Source organism: Talpa occidentalis, unplaced genomic scaffold (genome assembly GCF_014898055.3).
Source record: "Talpa occidentalis isolate TD23 unplaced genomic scaffold, MPIMG_talOcc4v2.1 talOcc4.15, whole genome shotgun sequence".
NCBI lineage: Eukaryota > Metazoa > Chordata > Mammalia > Eulipotyphla > Talpidae > Talpa > Talpa occidentalis.
The window spans coordinates 69,302,435-69,322,205 of record NW_023601543.1 but is presented as its reverse complement, the minus strand read 5'-3'; the positions used below and the strand labels follow the sequence as shown (position 1 = coordinate 69,322,205).

The window sequence follows — 19,771 nt, the reverse complement described above, 5'->3', positions numbered from 1 at the left end:
ACTCAATAATGTGTGGCAGAATATTATCATTTACCGATAATGAGGAAACTGATTAAGTTTCTTGTTGGGGATTATACAGCTAACCTTTGCGAAAACGTAGATAGAAATTTAATTGAATATGATGCTGAGTCACACAAACTTTCTCACCCAGTCTCCTTAGTTAGCTTTGCAGCAAACTAGCCAAGGAGGAAGGCATAACCGTGCCCTGAAATAGGTTTCACTGGGGGAATCTTTCAGTGCTAAGAATTTTCAGCTGTAAGCATCAATTTACTGCACTAGAAAAATCACTAATTAAATATAACCACTATCTTAAAATATCAGTGAGTCTAAAAAGTGTCTACCTTTTCAACAGCAGGATCGGATCAATAATTTCCAAATTCCATTCACATTATTTTTCAGATAGATCACTTCCTCAAGAACTCTTCAAATTGTTCAACATCAGCAAAATAAAGTTTTCTTTAAAAGGAAATTTGAGCAATTCTAGCACATTTCATTTACATGTTCAAACATGTACAAGACTATAACCCCTGATAAAAATGCCCTTGAGAAGACTCCTTATGTGGAAAGTATCAAATGGTGCATAGACTCTGACCTGGTTTTTGTGTGACTTTTTAAATATTACAGACTCTGTTATAGACACATTTAAATTAGCAAAATTAAAAGAGATCATATTAAGAATTTTAGATATATTTTTCTTACGGAGTACATAAATACATTTTAATAGAATGGAATTATAAGGCACATACGTAGAAAACATTTGTAAAAATTCAACATTCATTTATGATAAAAAAAAACACCTTCAAAAAACTGGGAATACACAGAACATACCTCAAAATAGTTCAGGCCATATATGACAAACTCACAGCTAATATCACTGTCAATGGTGAAAAACTGAAAGCTTTTCCACTAAGAGCTGGTATAAAACAACAAGTCCACTTTCACCACTACTTTTCAACATAGTACTGGAAGTTCTAGCTAGAGAATTAGGCAAGAGAAGGATATTAAAGGAATTCAAATTAAGAGACAAGAATTAACTAACATTTGCAGATAGCATGATAATATACATAGAAAACACTAACAATGCCACTATAAAAATAATCAAAAAATAAATCAGTTCAGCATGTTAAAAAAAAATCAAGATACAAAAATCAGCTGTTATTCTATATACAATGAGCCAGAAGAGGAAGAAATCAGCAAAACTACCCCATTTATAACTGTACAAAAATAATTAAATACCTATGAGTAAACTGAACAAAGTTGGTAAAGGACCTATATAATGAAAACTCTAAGACATTGTTAAAAAAAAAATAGAACAAACATTATCCAAATTTAAATGGAACCACAAAAGACCCCTAATAGTCAAAGTAATCCTGATAAACAAAATGAAGAATGGCAGTATCACACTCCCAGACTTCAAGTTATTCTACAAAGCTATAATAATGGAAATAGTATGGTACTGGAACAACAACTAACACACAGACCAATAGAACAGAATTGAAAGGCCAAAAATAAACCCAAAAACACATGGACAGTTAATCTATGACAAAGGAAGTAAAAGCATACACTGAAGAAAGGAAAGTCTCTTCAATGACTGGTGCTGGGAAACTAGACAGCCATATACAAAATAATGAAACTAGACCACTATCTCGCACAATAAACAAAATTAACTCAAAAACAGATAAAAGACTTTTAACTAAGACCTGAAACTATGAAAGACAGAGGAAAATACACAAGCAAATTATTTCAGGATACAGGCTTCAGAGATGACTTTGTGGATTCATCTCCAACAGCAAGAAAAAACAAAAAAGAATATAAACAATTAGGGCTATATTGAACTAAAAGTCTTGTGCAGAGCAAAAGAAATTTTCACTAAAACAAAAAGACATCCTACTGAATGGAAGGAAATACATGCATGCCATACATCTGACAGGAGGCTGATATCCAAGATGGACAAAGAACACATATAACTCAACAAAAAGAAAACAAATAACCCAATCAAAAAATGGGGAGAAGAGCTCAATAGGCACTTCTCAAAAAAAAAAACAAAAACTATACAGATAGCTATCAAGCACATGAAAAATTTTTCATCATCATTTATCATCAAAGGAATGCAAATCAAAACCACAATGAGCTGCCATCTCATACCAGTGCAAATGGCTATATCAAAAAGCCAAGGAACAAGTACTGGCAAAAGTACAGATAAAAATGAACACTCTTACACTGTTGGGCACGCAAACTGGTTCTGCCCCTATGGAAAATAGTATGGAGTTTTGTCAAATGATTAAAAAATGAATCCTCCATATGATCCAGTAATTCCAGTCCTTGGTATCTACCTGGCGAATGTAAAAAATGCTAATTCAAAGGGATTCATGCACTTTCATGTTTGTTGCTACACTATTTATAATAGCCAAGCTATGGAATCACCCTATGTGTTCAATTACAGATGAGTAATGGGTTAGGAAGATGTGTTATTATACACCCTGGAATACTACTCAGCTATATTAAAAAAAAAAAAAAGATAAAAGCACCATTTGTGACAACATGGATTGAACTGGTGGGGATTATACTAATTGAAGTAAGTCAGAAAGAGAAAGACAATTAGATGGTGTTACTTATATGTGGAATGCAGAAAAACCAAAGAGTCAGGTAAAGACAAACTAGTAATAAAACCCTAGGGCCTCCCTGGTGGTGCAGGAGTTAAAGACACAGCACTATCAAGTTGTTCTAGCCAGGGCAACATGAGTTCCATCCCTGGCCAGGGAGCTAACCCACAAGGCACAGTAGACCTCTCCTGCCTCACCTGCTGCTCCCCACAGCAGCATATGTCAGTACATCTGCCTGTTCTGCTCCCTACTCTGTCTCTGGTGAATTCTCTCACCCCAAGCCTATACCCCTGTTCTTCTATGCATAAATAAATAAATCTTAAAAAAAAAAAAAAAACAATGCTAGAAATCTAAATGTAGAACTCAGGCTACCAGAGAAAGCAGAGATAGGGCAAAGTGGGGACAGAGCACCATGGACTATCCTGAATGACTTTGGATGTCTTTGTGGTGGGTGTGGTCTTGTATTTACACTTGAATGGGGAGATCCTATACCTCTAAATGAACCAATGTTAACTCAATAAAATTTTTTAAAAGAGGGCCTCCCTGGTGGCGCAGCAGTTGAGCCCTGGGCTGCGCCGGTTCGATCCCGGGCCACCAGCAATGGTCCCATATGGCACGCAGACATCTCCTGCTGCGCCCGCTGCTCCCTTCAGCAATGTACTTCGTCAGTCTGTTTATTCTGCTCCCTGCTCTCGCTCTGGTAAATTCTCTCACCCTCCTGTGCTTCTGACTGTACCCAGTGCTTGTATAAATAAATAAATAAATCTTTAAAAAAATTAAAAGAAAATATATATTAAAGAAGTATTAACAATTAAAAAATTATAAGGCAGCTATATAGAGCTTATATTTTGTTTACATATTAGTTATACAGAAAAATATCCCCAAAAAGTGTAGCTAGCACATTTCATCTATTTATCCTATTTATCCTTTCAAAAATTTAATTATGTAAACCTTTAATAAGCTTCATATTTTCCTATAATCACTGATAGCTTTTGTAAAAGAGAAGCTAACAGGCAGAGAAGCCCCCTTTATTAAACCACAGGAGACAATGTTCTAAGACACTCAAGGATGAAGCCACAGATAGTACCAAACCCATTATTCCTATATATACACTGTGTTTTCTCCCACACACACCTAGTTATCCTAAAGTTTCATTTCTGAATCAGGGAGCGGAGGATATTAACAATAATCAGTAACAAAATAGGATAATAATACACCATAATAAAAGCAATATAACTGTGATATCACTCCACTTCCCCCACCCCCATATCTTCATTGTATTTACTTTTGAACCACGGTTAACCACAGAATGCAAAATATGGATTAGGAGGGACCATTGCAATTCTATAATGAAAGTACAAATCACTATTCAGAATATTCCCATTCATGAAGAATAACATATGTTAAATTTAGAGAAGTCCCGATGACAAAACAGCATCATGTGAGAGTATCTAATACAAATGGGAACTATGAAAAATCTCTTGAATGACAAAAAAAAAGGCACTGCAAAATTCAAAGGAAAGTCATGTTCGATTATCTGGGCTGAAGGAATTCTTTGGTTTCTGAACAGAGAGTAAATGTGAACACACCTGTGAAGGAAATGAGCTCCGAGTGGCATCAGAGGTGGCAACATAAGCAGCCTGCGTGTAGGCATAGCTCTTGAACCGAGGCTTAGGAGAGGAAGGAGTTCGTTCATAGCCCTGTGCTAGACTGACTGTGATCTGCAGAGGAGGATTAAAGCAAGGGACAGAGAGGAGGAGGAGACATCTTAAGTAACCCTAGAAGGATGGCTTGCCAACACACCAGGACAACGAACATTAAATGGAAACAGTGATATGAAAACGTTGATTCTAAATACATATAAGTGATATTAGAAACTGGTAGACTTCAAGAACTGAAGTAATCAGGAATGGTCTGAGGCTCAGATTTAACTAGAAGGATTCCACACTGACACAAATCCAACACTAATATGGGACTGTGCTCTTCAATCTGGCAGAAACAGGCATCCAAAAGCAATTTTCTCTGAATCCAAAGTAAACAAAACCAGAATTCATCAGGTCAATACCCTGGAAAGGACTGAAGCTTTCATAAGCTAAATATAGAACCAGCTCAGTAGAGTGAGAAAATTAGGCCTATGAGCTTTCCACGCCTTCAGCAGAAATTTTGCAAAAGGCTGTTTCATCATTGTTGTGTCAAAGAAAGTATAAGAAAACACCCAAATATTCGTTGTTGGATTGAGGGCAAGCCATGTAATGGAAGAATCCCACTGGATTCTGTACAATAAAATAATAAAAATCTTTATTATGTATATTGCCCACTTAACTTCTGTTTAAATATTTAAACCATTTTTCTCTTATCAAAAATATTACCATGAATAATCAAAATTTGTTAACACAATAGCAGGTTGCCACCAAATTAGGAAAATATTTAAAAGAGCACTTAACCTTTGCTCTTGCTGTGATACTTTCCTCACTGACCTAGTTAAAGTAAAGTTTAATATTTACACATTTCATAACATTTTTTTCATGATGGAAATGTAATATATTTGATGTTCCATATTTCTATAACATGGTACATATTAATAGCAGAGTATTTTAACAATGCACTTTGAAAATTATAATCTGTGGCATCGGATAAAATTTAGCTTTACAGAGTCCTTCTCTCTCTTTCTCCATATGTATGTGTGGGTGTCTATACATACATGTACATATAGAAATACACACATAGAGACACATATTCTGCTAGGCATGCATACAACACACCTGTGTATATGTGTAGATATACTATGGTATATCCATAGATATAATAGATGTGTGTGAGATACCTAAACACATAGAAAACAGAAAATAACTGATATATTTGCCCTTTTTAGATATTTTACCTGTTGAGAATAGTGCATTTGATGATGTAGTTGAAAATGTTCTTCCCTCATAACTCTCGATGGCCTTGGCAACATTTCCACTTCCTGGATGGCTTCGATGCTGACTTGTTGAGGCAACACTTGGAACAGTGAAGTGATGTACATTAAGATGGACTTCTTATCTGGATAAGTGGTAGCAACATCTGTAAGCACATTAACACCAAACATCAATTTTTGGTTTCTATATTTGAATCTCTGAGAGGGGACTGAACAAATCAATGTTACAGGAAGAAGACAGATTAATGAGCACTCGATTGTCCATGAATGTCCTCCAGAGACTAATTAGAACATGATAATCAGGACTAAAATGTCCTTCCAATTTGGCAGGCCAATGAGATGAGCACTAAAGTTAATTCCTTTTCCTTGTTCACGTAAAAACTTCATTCCATAATACTTTTTCCTAAGTCAAATTGCCAAACTAGCCCATCTAAGAGAGTGGTTTTCATCAGACAAGAAACAGAAATAAAAGATAACATCTTCCTTTTCATGGATGGTTATATTAGCATGTCAATTAAAATGGCTCATGGTAATTAAACAATTACACAAAAGAGCTTAATGCATTGACTTCCAGTAAGAAAAGTCTGCAACTCCTAATCAAATTTTTGCTGGTAATTAAGTATGTAAAGAGCAAAATATGTCTCTGTGTTAAAATGAACCACGTAGTTCCACAATAAAAATAAAATAACAATGCACCGTATGTATAATGATTGGTGATATTCCTTAAGTATATTAAAAAATATGTGTTTACATTATGGTGCATCTGTTAAAAGTCAGATGTCACTTTCCTTTTCAGACTGTAGAGCTACATTTAAGAGTCCTTCACATAAATTTGACCTGACATTATGTCCTTTGCCACATCTAGGGAATGAAAGAAACCCAGGATTTAAAGCCAATAATAATTTGTAATAACACACATAATAAGTGGCAGCTCCTTCAAAAGGTCCTTTTGCTACTTGGCATTACAATTTACCCAGCACACTCATTCCAGGGAATCAAGATGTGAAAACAATCCTTCATGTGAAGTGTAGGATTAATCCCTGAAGTGTTAAAACGTACATCTTGGCAAGAGGCCAAGGCAACTTTGGAGACATGAGCCAGGCATTTTTTTCTTGCCATATATTTATCTTAACTTAACTAGTATTAAAAGATCTGTTTTAAGTTATATATGTATATTCCAGTCAGGTGTTCTGACTATGAACAAAAGAGGCGAGGATCAAATCTCAAGTCCACTAGCATAAAAGGAGCTCGAAGAGTTCACTGAGTTCCTTCACAAGTGCAGGAACACGATTAATCATAACAACTATTTTTAAAGTATTTTTAAAAAGAGTTACAGAGGAGGGGAAAGGTAACAAATGTTCCTTGGTCTGCTTCTATTCACAGTATAATACAGTATTCCATTTTTAATGTGCATATGAATCACCTGGGAACTTTTCAAAATCAGAATCGAATTGGATTCAGTAGGTCAGGGAGGAGTTGAGGCTCTGCATTTCCCATTAGCTCTCTCCCAGCTGATGCTGAAGCTGCTGGCTTGAAGACCACATTTGGAGTAAATAAGTAAAAACAAAATTACAAAGAAACTGACTGCTATGTCATCTACTATTTTATTTTCTTAGTTTTTTTTCCCCCCAAAATACACTAATTGGACACTTCAATGCACAATGCTGAGAGTTTCAAAGCCATGTGATGCATATCCTCGGTTCCCTAATGTAATCATTAACCAACAAATGGCAAAGGTAACTTTTCACAAGTATATTTTAAGGACGATACTTTGTGCGTAAGCACTGTCTTTCTAAAACAATCTTTCTGACTTAGCTTTCAAATTCTGGACCTAAAATCTCCCTTTCATTTGATGATTCTTTTTCAAGTGCTCATTGCATGGAGGATACCACCCTTCTTCACCATTTCTTAAAACTCAAGCTCTTCTTTCTCCCTAAGTTGTCAGTTTTATCTATGATGAGCATAGTTTTAGAATTTGTTTGTTTTTGAGTGTATTGAATAAAACAGTGCTGTAAGAAAGGCATTTAATTAAAAAAGGCTGACCGATCCCTATTTATCGCTCCATTATACATTGACTTGTGCATATATGTTTGAGCTTAAATATATGCCATGATTAAAAGAAATACAGGTAAGAATAGATCAAGCATTATTTTTACTGCCCCAAGCAAATGTCAAAAACTCATATATTTTCTCTACATAAAACATCTTGCAAATGAAAGCAAAAATTCTTAGATATTAGCCACTGAAATAATTATGCACTATTTAATCAACGATTGCCTTTTGCCCCTATATATTACCATTCCACTTCTGAAATTGTGTGGAATTCAGCTGTAACAGTAGGTACAATTCCATATTTCTTTCTCCAAAGAAAGGAATTTAGACATTCAAAAATATGCTTCATTTCCTTAAGATGAATTTATTAATAGCCTATTATGTATTAAAATGTTTTAACAGATTATCTAAGAGAGTCACAAGACTGAGAATTCAAGAATTCTGTTCACAATTTGGAATAAATATTAAGAAAAGTACAATATAATTGCACTGCTGAACAGAATTTCTTTTTACTTAGAAGAACTGGGGTGTAGGGCCTCCCTGGTGGTGCAGGTGATTGAGCGCCACACTGTGAAGCTGTCCTCAGCCTCTGCAGCGGGGGTTTGATCCCAGCTGGCCAGTGAGGGCCCCACATGGCGCAGCAGACCTCTCCTGTCCCGTCTGCTGCTCCCCTCAGCAGTGTATTTCGTCAGTCTGCCTGTTCTGTTCCCCACTCTGTCTCTGGTGAATCTTCTCACCCTTCCACACATCTGGCCTGTACCCCGGTTCTTGCATAATAAATCTTTAAAAAACAAGAAGAAGAAAAACTGGGGTGTAGGTCAGAGGTATGGGGGAGGGTGAGAAGATTCACCAGAGAGAGAGAGTGGGGAGCAGAATAGGCAGATTTACTGAAACACTGCTGAGGAGAGCACTGGGCAGACAGGAGAGGTCTGCTGTGCCATATGTGGGTTAGCTCCCCCGCTTGGGTTTGAACTCAGGCAGTTGTGGTGACAGCATTGAGAACATAACTCCTAGGCCACCAGGGAGCTCCTGAACAGAATTTAGAATGCATTTCGCTAATTGGTACAATCAATGTTTTAATATGTTCTCAAAAAGGAAGAAGTTATATTATTATTGGGGACAAAAAAATTTCCTTATGCTTAGGAAACAAAAATAAGAGTGCACAGGGTGTCATTCACTGGAAATGGAGAAGGGTACTGCAGGCAGAAGAAAAGCATAAGCAGAAGAGCAGAAGTAGGGACAGCTTAGTCTTGAATATAGTGTCTCTTGGTGACTTAGCTAGTGAGAGGGAAATGACAAATAATAAGATAAAAGGGTGGACTATATGTGGAAAACTGAGAGATCATGAGTAGCAAACTAGAAAATTTGGCATTAACTTGATAGGATGGAGAGTAACTGCATTTTTTTTTTAAATTTTTATATTCCCCATACAATTGCAACCCCCTGATTTTGACCCCAATCCCTAAGGAGAATAACTGCTTTTAAGCAAGAATGTGATGCCATTAAATTTCTGTAAAGTAAAACTGTTAAGTGCAGAATAGGTTGAAGGAGGAAAAAATGAAGGGAAGGAGGAATAAGGACCACATTCTAGATAGGAAGTGTTAAGAGAACTGAAATAGAGGCTGTGTAATGAAAACAAGGTGATGAAAGACATATATTCTAAAACGGGTCCAAAATGAAATCATTAAACTTTCAGATATTTTAATTCAGTTTTTGGAAAAGCCAATATGCAAAATTCTGAGGGTATAAAGATTAATAAAATGTAAGAGGACAACAGAAGAAGGAACCTGGCTGTTTTGTAGTCATGATTACAAGTAGTAGCCATCCATTCAAATTTCAGTATCACTTAACTAATTAACAATTACTTGCTTACATGATCTTGGTCATGCTTCCCCAAGTCCACCAGTGGCAAACATCCCTCCTCTGAAACTCTGCCAATCAGAGTGGACCCACTCCAATAAATAAAATTCTGAATGCAAATCAATGAACAAGGTTTCGCCCAATTAAGCATGCTTCTAAATGTGACATCGACCTGCTCCCACACCTGAATGTTGACAGATCTTCCCATCTCTGGGTTACCTTCAAGCCCCAAAACACTCTAATGCAAGAGATGGTGATTGACTAATACAGTCCTCTCTTACTTAAGTAAACAATAATTTTACTTTGTGTTTTCATTTCAAATATTGAGTGACTTCATCATTTGATAAAATTCAAGTGATGAAATTCACTTGGAAATATAAATTCATTAAGTGGAATTTATTAGAAAAGAGTACGATGCCATGCAATAATGAGCAATTCTGAATCTAAAGACCTTGATTTAAAAAATTTCCATACCTAAATATTTATAGCTGTAAAGAAATATCCTTAACATCATCTACTTCTGTTTCCTTATCTATGAAATAAATACTAGAGTCCCAAACTCATCATGGTGTTATGAAGAACAAGTGCAATAATGTTTAGAAAAGATTAAATGTTATTAAGCCTTAAGATTGCTATATTGTAACTGTTGTTTTTGTTATTAATACAAAAACAGACCTAGTGTAGGAGACCATTAGTGCGATTAGTGAAAAGCCAGAGAAGCTGGTTGGAGGGAAAGGCCATTCATCATTTATTACATATTTACAAAGCAATTCTTAAGTGCCACAGAATATGTTTAGCCTATAATACAATCAGTGGATGAGGTATCCCCAAAATAATCACAGAAACTTCATGACGTGGGAGTAATCCTCACTGACAATATTTAACCCAGTGCCAATGCCTAGGATCCTGTAACACCTTAATAATTGTTAGGAAATTGAAAAACAGTAGTCAAAGCCCTAGAAATTGATGAGAATCATGTATGATAGCAGCCAACCAAAAAAACAATGTCACAGATAGTAAGTACTACACCATCTGAGGAATATGAGAATGACAAGATGTGGTTTACACTTTTTAGTTACAAGACATTAAAGTGTATAAAATGAGAGAAGTGGCTGAACACACAAAATAAAAAATTACCAAAAAAGAACTTTTATGAAAGTAATTTTTGCAATAAACATCACTGTATAAAGGGTTAACTGCCACAAAGGTATACATTAATAATTACTAACCCAATCTTTGAAACCATCTCAAAATGAAAATATTGAGAACTCATAATACTGCTAAAGTATTTTATGAACGGTAACACCAGTGCTGATGAGTGCTTCTATACCTATCAGACCATTGATATTGAGGAACATAATGGAAAAAATAAATCAGTTAGTGAAATTCCATTGTTTTTCACATGAAGAAACTGAAATACATAGCGGTTTGGTGGCTCGTTCACACACAAGTTAAATTAGAATTAAAATCCAATCATTACATCACAGTTCTCAGTACTTTACCTTTACTCTTTAAGAGAATGCTATCTTACTACAATTTCAGCTTGAGTATCTCAAGGACATTATCAAAATGATGACAGTGTGAGCCATATGGTTCCATTACTGAAGATAATCTATATTTTCCACAGTAGTCGTGATTACTATGTCTAATGAGTGAAGTGTAACAAAAGTAAATACACATAAGATGCAACTTCAGTAGTATTCAAAGACATGTAAATCAAATAAAGATGTGGGTTTTTAATTATATTTCCTTTGCCTATGAAATTATCAAAAAATGGTAAAAGACAAAGTGTTGCAGAGGCTTCAGTATTTGGCCAAAGTCCTACTTTGCTTGGAGATTATCAAATTGGTTCCAACTCTCTGAAAAACATTTTGGCAATGTCTACCAAAACCTATAAAAAATCATATTCAGTGACGCAGTAATTTTCCCTTGAAGAATACACCACTTAAAAATAATCAGAAATTGGACCTTCCCTGGTGGCGCAGCAGTTGAGCACTGGGCTGCAAAGCTGCCCGTGGCCTCTGCAGCACCGGTTCAATCCCCGGCCACTGGTGAGGGTCCCACATGGTGCGCAGACCTCTCCTGCCGTGCCCACTGCTACCCTCAGCAGTGTATTTTGTCTATCTGCCTGTTCTGTTCCCTGCTCTGGCTCTGGTGAATTCTCTCATCCTCCTGCGCTTTTGACTGTACCCAGCACTTATATAAATAATCTTAAAAAATAGCAACAGATTCATAAAAAAACAGAAATTTTACATGAAGATTTATGTAAACTTCATGTAAAATTTAAGCACAATTTACAATACAAAAAAAGAAACAGTTATCATACAAAAAATGGGAAAAATTCAGATCATTACAAGTGGCTTCACAATTAGAAATGACAGAATATATAATTTATATATCATAAAATCATTCAAAAAGTTATCTTTTAAGAAATTTTGAAATAATCATTTTTTCAATGTAACATCAAGGAAGCAAAATGTGTAATTTATGTATACTAGAGTAATAATTTCATGTTCAAAACTAGGAGGACATGTTTCAAGACATTAGCAGAGTTGAATGCTATGGGATTAAAATTATTTTCTTTTTCTCAGTCAGCCTATCTTGTTTCCACATTCTCTATTCAGTGTACACCCAATTCTGTAATTTGACAACATATTTTATACAATAATGAAAGGACTAGAAAGATCAAAAAGAAATAATCAAAGCACAGTTATACAAAGTTTTCTTCCAGCATGGCCTTCTCCCCACAAATAAAAGTCCGTGTGAAATGAGAGTGTTAGGAAACTGGCACCTTCAATAAGACTGTTCTTATTTGGGCAATCAACCTCCAGAAAGCCTGATTAGCTGCAAGACACAACCTTGAAACACCTCTGGGATGTCTAAACAAGCAGCTCTACTGTCTAAAACCTCAGGTGAGTTTTCTGCCCAGAGAAAGACAGGAATTGAAATACTGCATGATAATGTGTATAATGTATAATAAAAAAGAAGAAGGATTTCAAGCCAATAGATGTATAACTGTACACTGCAAGTTTGATCAGACTTTAAGAGTTTCATAAAGAAATAAAAAAGGATGTCATTTAGAAACAATCAGAATAAACTTGGATCAGCTCCCACAAAATCTGTATTAGGAAGAAAAAGTATAAAGATAGATAAATTTATTGTAACAAAAGGCAAATGGGTGAACCAAGAAGGAGAAACGTGTGATCATACAGCTCTAAGATGTGGTCAAACAGCTCTAAATATGAAAATATGAGCACATGTATATAGACACAATCAAAATTAAGTTTGTAAATGGAATCAAATACACAAGGTGGAATCAAATATACAGGATCATCACCTGAGGTTTGGAAATGAACAGATTTATGTTATAATGTCATTTGATCTCTGAGCACCAGAGTCTGTAAGTGGTAGGCAATAACATGTCAGTGGGACTAATTCATTAAAGGGTAAGAGAGTTATTCTCAATTTTAGTAATTTAAATCAAGTACTACATTCTACGTATACGCATTTTCCAGTTATAAGATACCATATACAATGGATATATAACATTCTAACAGGTAACTTTCAAAAGCACCCTCAAGTTAAATTCTTTAACTTTATACCATAGTCTGCCTTCACTAAATTAAGTATTCCTTAATTAATCTAGTCCATAATTTTATCTTTTCATTTATTATGCAAGTTTTTTTTTATCACCTAAAAACAATGCTTCTCATTAAAGGATTATAAAAATATAGGAATGAAAACAATTTGTATTAATGAAAATAATTGATTTATAATAAAATTAATGATAAAAAGCAATGGATTTTATGTATCCATGAGAAAACACTAAATTTTCTCTTTTATATGTGCAGTCATTCCTTTCAATGTTTATAGCATAGCTAGCAGAAATCTATCATTATTACCTTGGTACAAGTAGAAAACAGTGCTCAAAATATATGCTTACCTACAGCCTAACAGTAAACAAAAACAAAAAAATAATCAAAGACTTATAGGAGACCAGATACACTGAAAACTAGCTCAACTTTTTAGCCATTAACCAAACAATGATAAGCATACCTACGCAACTAGAACTTAAACATCATGTATTCAATTCAATAAATAATGGTAGCTGAAGGGATATTATTAATTATGAAATGCTGGATAGACAATGAGACAGTGAAAATATTTTAAAAAGCATTTGGTGAGTTACTATAACTAGGGTAGTTATAGCAGCTAGGTTACATGCTGGGACTAGGCTACATTCTGGTCCTTGGGAATACATAGGAAAATAAATGAGGCCAAAGATCTGTTGTCAAGAAATTTTGATTCTAGTAGAGGAAAAAAAAATACAAAAAAAATTTCAAAATCCTATCCCAAAATTTACCAATTATCAATTTATTTCAATCACCTAATTATTTTGGCTTCCTTGTACTGAAACATGCCTTCCACAAATGCACTCTCTTTCCTGGCATCATTTTTGGAGGGAAGGGACACTGATAATTAAATAGGAATGGAGATCCCAACAGCATCTGTTAACAAATGCACAGAAGCTGGTGGGTAAAAGTCAACTAAATGGAAATTTTCACATAAATCACCTTTAAGTTGAATGCTTGGTAACCAAGCATTAAATGCCTTCTGTATGCATCTAATCAAAGTGAAGTGCTCTTGATTTTGGAAGTCCTAGCTAATTAGGCAAAAGGAAGACACATATGGAAACCAAATTGGAAAAGAAGAAGTAAAACTATCACTATTTGCAGATAACATGATAATATACACAGAAAATCTTAAAAGTCCCCACTAAAAAAAGGAAATAAAACAGCATATCAGTAAAGTGTTAGGTTACAAAATCAATTGCATTCCTATATATAAAAACAATTATATAAAAACTATTATATATATAAAAGATCAAAAACTATTAAATACCAAGGAATAAACCTAACAAAGGAGGTGAAGGACTTGTACAATAAAAACTGTTAAGACAATGTCACAGAAATAGAAGATGACAAAAAAAAAAAAAAAAAAACAAAGATTCACTGTGCTCATGGATTGGAAGATTTAACATTGTTTAAATGACAAATTTACCCAAAGCAACACAGGGATTCAACGTAATCCCTACCAAAATTTTAATGACATTATTCAAAGAACTAGAACAAATTAATATGGAACCCACAAATAGCCAAAGCAATCCTGACCAAAAAAAAAAAAAAAAAAAAAGAGAGAGAGAGAGAAAACAGATATATTACACTTCCAGACTTCAAATTATGCTACAGAACTAATCAAAACAGTATGGTATAGGAACACAAATTAAAAAAAAAAAAAAAACAGACCAATAGAACAGAACTGAGAGCCCTAAAATAAACCCACAACTACATGGACAATGAATCTACAACAAAGAAACAAAGGGTGTACACTGGAGAAAGGAAAGTCTCTTCAACAAATGATGTTTTGCATGTTTTGCCACATGCAAAAGAATGAAACCAGACCACTATCTCACACCCTATACAAAAATTACTTCAAACTGGATGTAAGACTCAAATGTAAGATCTGAAACCATAAGATACATAGAAGAAAACACAGGCAAAACACTCCACAACAAAGGCTACAGGGATGTCTTTGGAGACCAGACTCTATCTCAAGAGAAACAAAAGCAAAAATAAATAAATGGATTCATCAAACTAAAATATTCTGGGGACCTCCCTGGTGGCACAAGGGGTTAAGACACACCTATGAAGCTATCTGCAGCCACTGCAGCATGAGTTCGATCCCCGGCCGGCCAGGGAGCAAACCACATGGCTCAGCAGACCTCTCCTGACTCGCCCGCTGCTCCCCTCAGCAGTGTATTTCAGTCAATCCGCCTGTTCTGTTCTCCACTCTGTCTCACCCCCCAAACCTCTGGTGTGTACCCCATTTCCTGTATGCATGAATAAATAAATCTTAAAAAAAAAAAAAACTAAGGGCCTCCCCAGGGGCTCACTGGTTGAGCACTGGGCTGAGAAACTGCCCGCAGCTCCCCTCAGCAGAAGGTGGAGAGTAGACAACAGCAGAAGACTACGGGTGGTTTGGTGGTGGGGGTGGTGTAGTAACATACATCTGAAGAGGTGTGAACCTATCCGAGTCATAAATGGTGGTGTAAACCGTTATTACTTCAAAAAGAAAAAGTGAAGTTTTCGATCTTTAAATTTTCAATCTCAGGGCCTCCCCGGTGACTCAGCGCTATGAAATTGTCCACAACCTCTACAGCATGGCATTGATTCCTGGCCAGCCAGGGAGATACCCACATGGCACAGCAGACCTCTCCTGTCTCACCTGCTGCTCCCCTCAGCAGTGTTTTCGGTTCATCTGCTATTCTGCTCCCTACTCTGTCTCTGGTGAATTATCTCACCCTCCCATGCCTCTGACTAGTACCCCAACTCTTGTATAAATAAAAAAAATCTTTAAAAAATATTTCATTTCCAAAATGCAACAACTTTCCAAAGTTCTTTCCAGCTACTCTTTGAATGTTTTTTCCCATTAAAAATTTTTTTTTTAAATACCCTTCATCGGGCCTCCCTGGTGGCCCAAGGGGTTAAGACACAACCTAGGAAGCTATCCACAGCCACTGCAGCATGAGTTCAATCCCCAGCCAGGTAGCTACCCACATGGCGCAGCAGACCTCTCCTGACTTGCCCACTACTCCCCTCAGCAGTGTATTTCCATCGATCTGCCTGTTCTGTTACCCACTTTGTCTCTGGTGAATCCTCTCACCCACCACACCTCTGGCCTGTACCCCAGTTCTTGTATGCATAAATAAATCTTTAAAAAAAATACCCTTCGTAGCTTTATACCTCAGAACAACTTTTCAGTATATCTCTTCTATAATCAAGACATTAGAAGCAGCCTGACCTAACAAATAGACGCTAATCATTCATTTTGGGAAACTACTGATAAAAAAAAAAAAAACTACTTTTTTTATAGTTTCTTACATGTCTACTGTGGGAAGAACTATTAGAGTTTCCATTTGAGAAGTATTTTGGCTCAGTGACATTTAACTCTGCTTCTTTAATTGTCACCTGCTGTTTTTGTGCTTTGCTTTTGGTCTAACCAAATTGACTTGTTTTTTTTCTGACTGCTAGAAAAAGTGCAGGAAGTTTCATAAGTAACTCCACACAGTAGCTTCTTATGTACACAAAGTGTTCTCTTTCTACCCCCTCATCCTCGACAGGGAGAGAAATATTAGTTGATAAACAATGAAGGCAGATGGGATGCTCACTTCACTTGATACAAGTGGCATTTCTTACAGCATTTTGGGGTATGTTTTGGAATTGAAAATATGCCTGAGGATATAAAGGCAGTTCCAAGGCAAATGCCTTAATGATAACTAATTTAAGGTGGAAATTGTATGTAAGATATACTTATTTTGTAACAAGTATTATAAAAACACATCCTTTCCATATCAATGAGCTCAGACTATCGAATGAAACATAACTTGATCAAATCTTGGCTCTGCCGTACTAAGTTAGAGAATGTGGTAAAAGTAATTTTTCTATGTGCCAGTTTTTATCTGTAAGATGAGTCACTTTAATATCAAATAGCTAATGATGGTATATGCAAGAAAAAATGAAGACATGGAGTTAATGCTCAATACTTATCTATGCTTTATTGTGATTTGTTTCCAATTATAACATAATTGTAATTTCTGAGTTTGCCTGCATTTACACATTCACCAAATATTTGTGGGATGCCTACCATGTAAGATATGGTGACAGTTCACTAGGGAATGAATCATTTTTATAATTGAAGAGCTCCATCAACTAACTTCTAGGGTAGAAATCAGTGGACTACAGCACAAGCCTGAGGGCAAATAAGCAGGATGGGAATCTCTTACACAAAACTTTTATGATAGAAGAATGATGCCAACACCAGGCACCAAATACAGCTTCAGAAGAAGAATTCAGTGTTTAGCAAAAGACCATCACAAACTTCACAAATCAAACTATAAGATAACTGACAGCAAAATTGTATATAAATGATGGCAGGAGGGGTATGGAAACCTACATCTGAAGAGGTGTGAGCCTACAGCTTTGCAGCATATTCAGTGCTGAAAGTATATGTTACCTCAATAAGAAAAGAGGTTTTCTTGAGCATCTCTGGGGGCACAAGGGGCTAGGACGCAGCACTATGAAGCTGTCCGCAGCCACTGCAGCACGAGTTCGATCCCCAGCCAGGGAGCTGACCCACACTCATGGCGCAGCAGACCTCTCCCATCTTGCCCTCTGCTCCCCTCAGCAGTATATTTCAGTCAATCTGCCTGTTCTGTTCCCCACTCTGTCTCTGGTGAATCCTCTCACTCCCCATACCTCCGGCCTGTACCCCAGTTCTTGTATGCATAAATAAATCTTTAAAAAAAGGGGTTTTCTTGAAGTAATCCAAAGTTTGATTGTATCCTAACTGAAAACTTGAGTCAGTGGCCTTATAGCATGCATTTGAATAGCTGCTAAGGAACAGCAGCAGTAGTGGCATGCTAATGAAACATACAATAAGGGAGTGGCAAACTTTATTATGTTTTCAAATTGCAGGGACACAATCTGCTTTGGAAAGTACTAATAAAAGTTCATTTGCATATGACCTTGAGGTTTCTAACTTCCAACGATATAATCAGGTGTTTCCAATCACACACTATAATATGTATGGTTGATAAGGAAATATAAACACAAAAATGTAAATTAGAACTTGACAAAAAAAATGATGGAGAAAGTACAAGTGAAAAAGAAAATGGACATAACAAGCATGCAATAACTATACTAAGCAAACATTAAGACAATAAGAGGTAACTTCATAAAAGACAATGTCATCAATTTTTTTTAAGATTTATTTATGCATACAAGAGCAGGGGTGTAGGCCAGAGGTGCAGGGTGGGAGGTAAGAGGATTCACCAGAGACAGAGTGGGGAGCAGAACAGGTGGATCTACTAAAATATACTGCTGAAAGGAGCAGCAGGTAAGACAGGAGAGGTCTGCTGCCCCATGTGGGCCAGCTCCCTGGCTGGGGATCAAACTCGTGCTGCAGTGGCTGTGAATAGGTTCACAGTGCTGAGACTTAACCCCTTGTGCCACCAGGGAGGACCGAGAATGTGATCAGTTATGTTAAAAAGACATACAATACAACTCAAAAGTATGGTTTCCACAGAAATTTTATATACAGCCAATAATAATAGGGTATATTGTTTTGAATATTGAACAGAATTTGGTGTTTATGTGAGCTGAAAAATACTGCATAACTAAAAGTAAATGGTGGAATAAAGAACATGGTAACTATTGATGGTAAGAGAGAATTAGGCTATTTTCTATGATCCTATATAAGACGTTTGGATGTTATCAGAAAATATTTCCTCATGCTCCCATCACAAATCACAGATATTGACAGCTATAACATCCACACATTCTTTCTTCCTATTACTATTAACCTGCATAGTTTCCAATTCACGCAAATCTCTCTACTTGTACATTTTATTTGTTTCCTACTGAACCATTAACCATTCCCCTGCCTGCATATATGTGTTCCTAACTCCCTCTTTAAAAACAAAGCAAAGTTTAAGAAACACAAACAAAAGACTTTAGTATGCTGGGTAACTGGTACTCAAAAAAAAAAAAAAAAAAAAGAAAGAAAGAAAAAAGAAAGAAAGAGGAAGAAAACCAAGGAAAACCACCACCACAACAAAACCCATCAAGTGTCCTGTTTACCAGTCTCCATGGTGTAAATCCTCCCACAATGGGTAACATCAAGTGAACAATGGCTTGGGCCTCACAGGTGGCGCAGCAGTTGAGAGCTGGGCTGTGAAGCTGCCCGAGGCCTCTGCAGCACCGGTTCCATCCCTGGCCCCAGGAGAGGGGCCCACGTGGCGCACAGACCTCTCCTGGCCCCGGCTGCTCCCCTCAGCATTGTACTTCGTCAGTCTACATGTTCTGCTCTCTGCTCTGGCTCTGGTGAATTTTCTCACCCTCCCACTGTACCCCAGTGCTTGTATAAATAAATAAATCTTTTAAAAAAAAGTGAACAATGGCTTAACAAATTGGTGGGATAATTCTTGAATATTTAATGAGCTGCTCTCATGAACCTGTATGATCTGGCTCCAGTACATCACAGTAACTGTTAATAGGATTTATACCTACTTTTCCATCTCCACCCATTTGCCTGTTCCCCTTCAAAACAAAGCCTTTCAAATGTTTCAGCTGCCCTCTTTGTAAGCTGCTTTCCCACCTATCCTTTTTTTCAACTCATATTTACTTAGCATGTGATATATACCAAGTGCTGTTCCAGTTCCTGGGACTACAAGCAGTGAACAGAGCAACGCCCCTGCCCTCGAGGAGCCCAGACTTACAGC

At 36.4% G+C, this 19,771-nt stretch overlaps 1 protein-coding gene across 1 annotated transcript in view; it reads right to left on the bottom strand.

Annotated features, from left to right (window-relative positions):
* DMD (dystrophin) overlaps nt 1-19,771 on the bottom strand; it is a 1,988,221-nt gene that overhangs the window by 1,469,459 nt on the left and 498,991 nt on the right. The window contains 2 exon segments of the mRNA XM_054695791.1: nt 4,193-4,324; nt 5,485-5,666. Of these exon segments, the coding sequence (XP_054551766.1) occupies nt 4,193-4,324; nt 5,485-5,666 (314 nt within the window).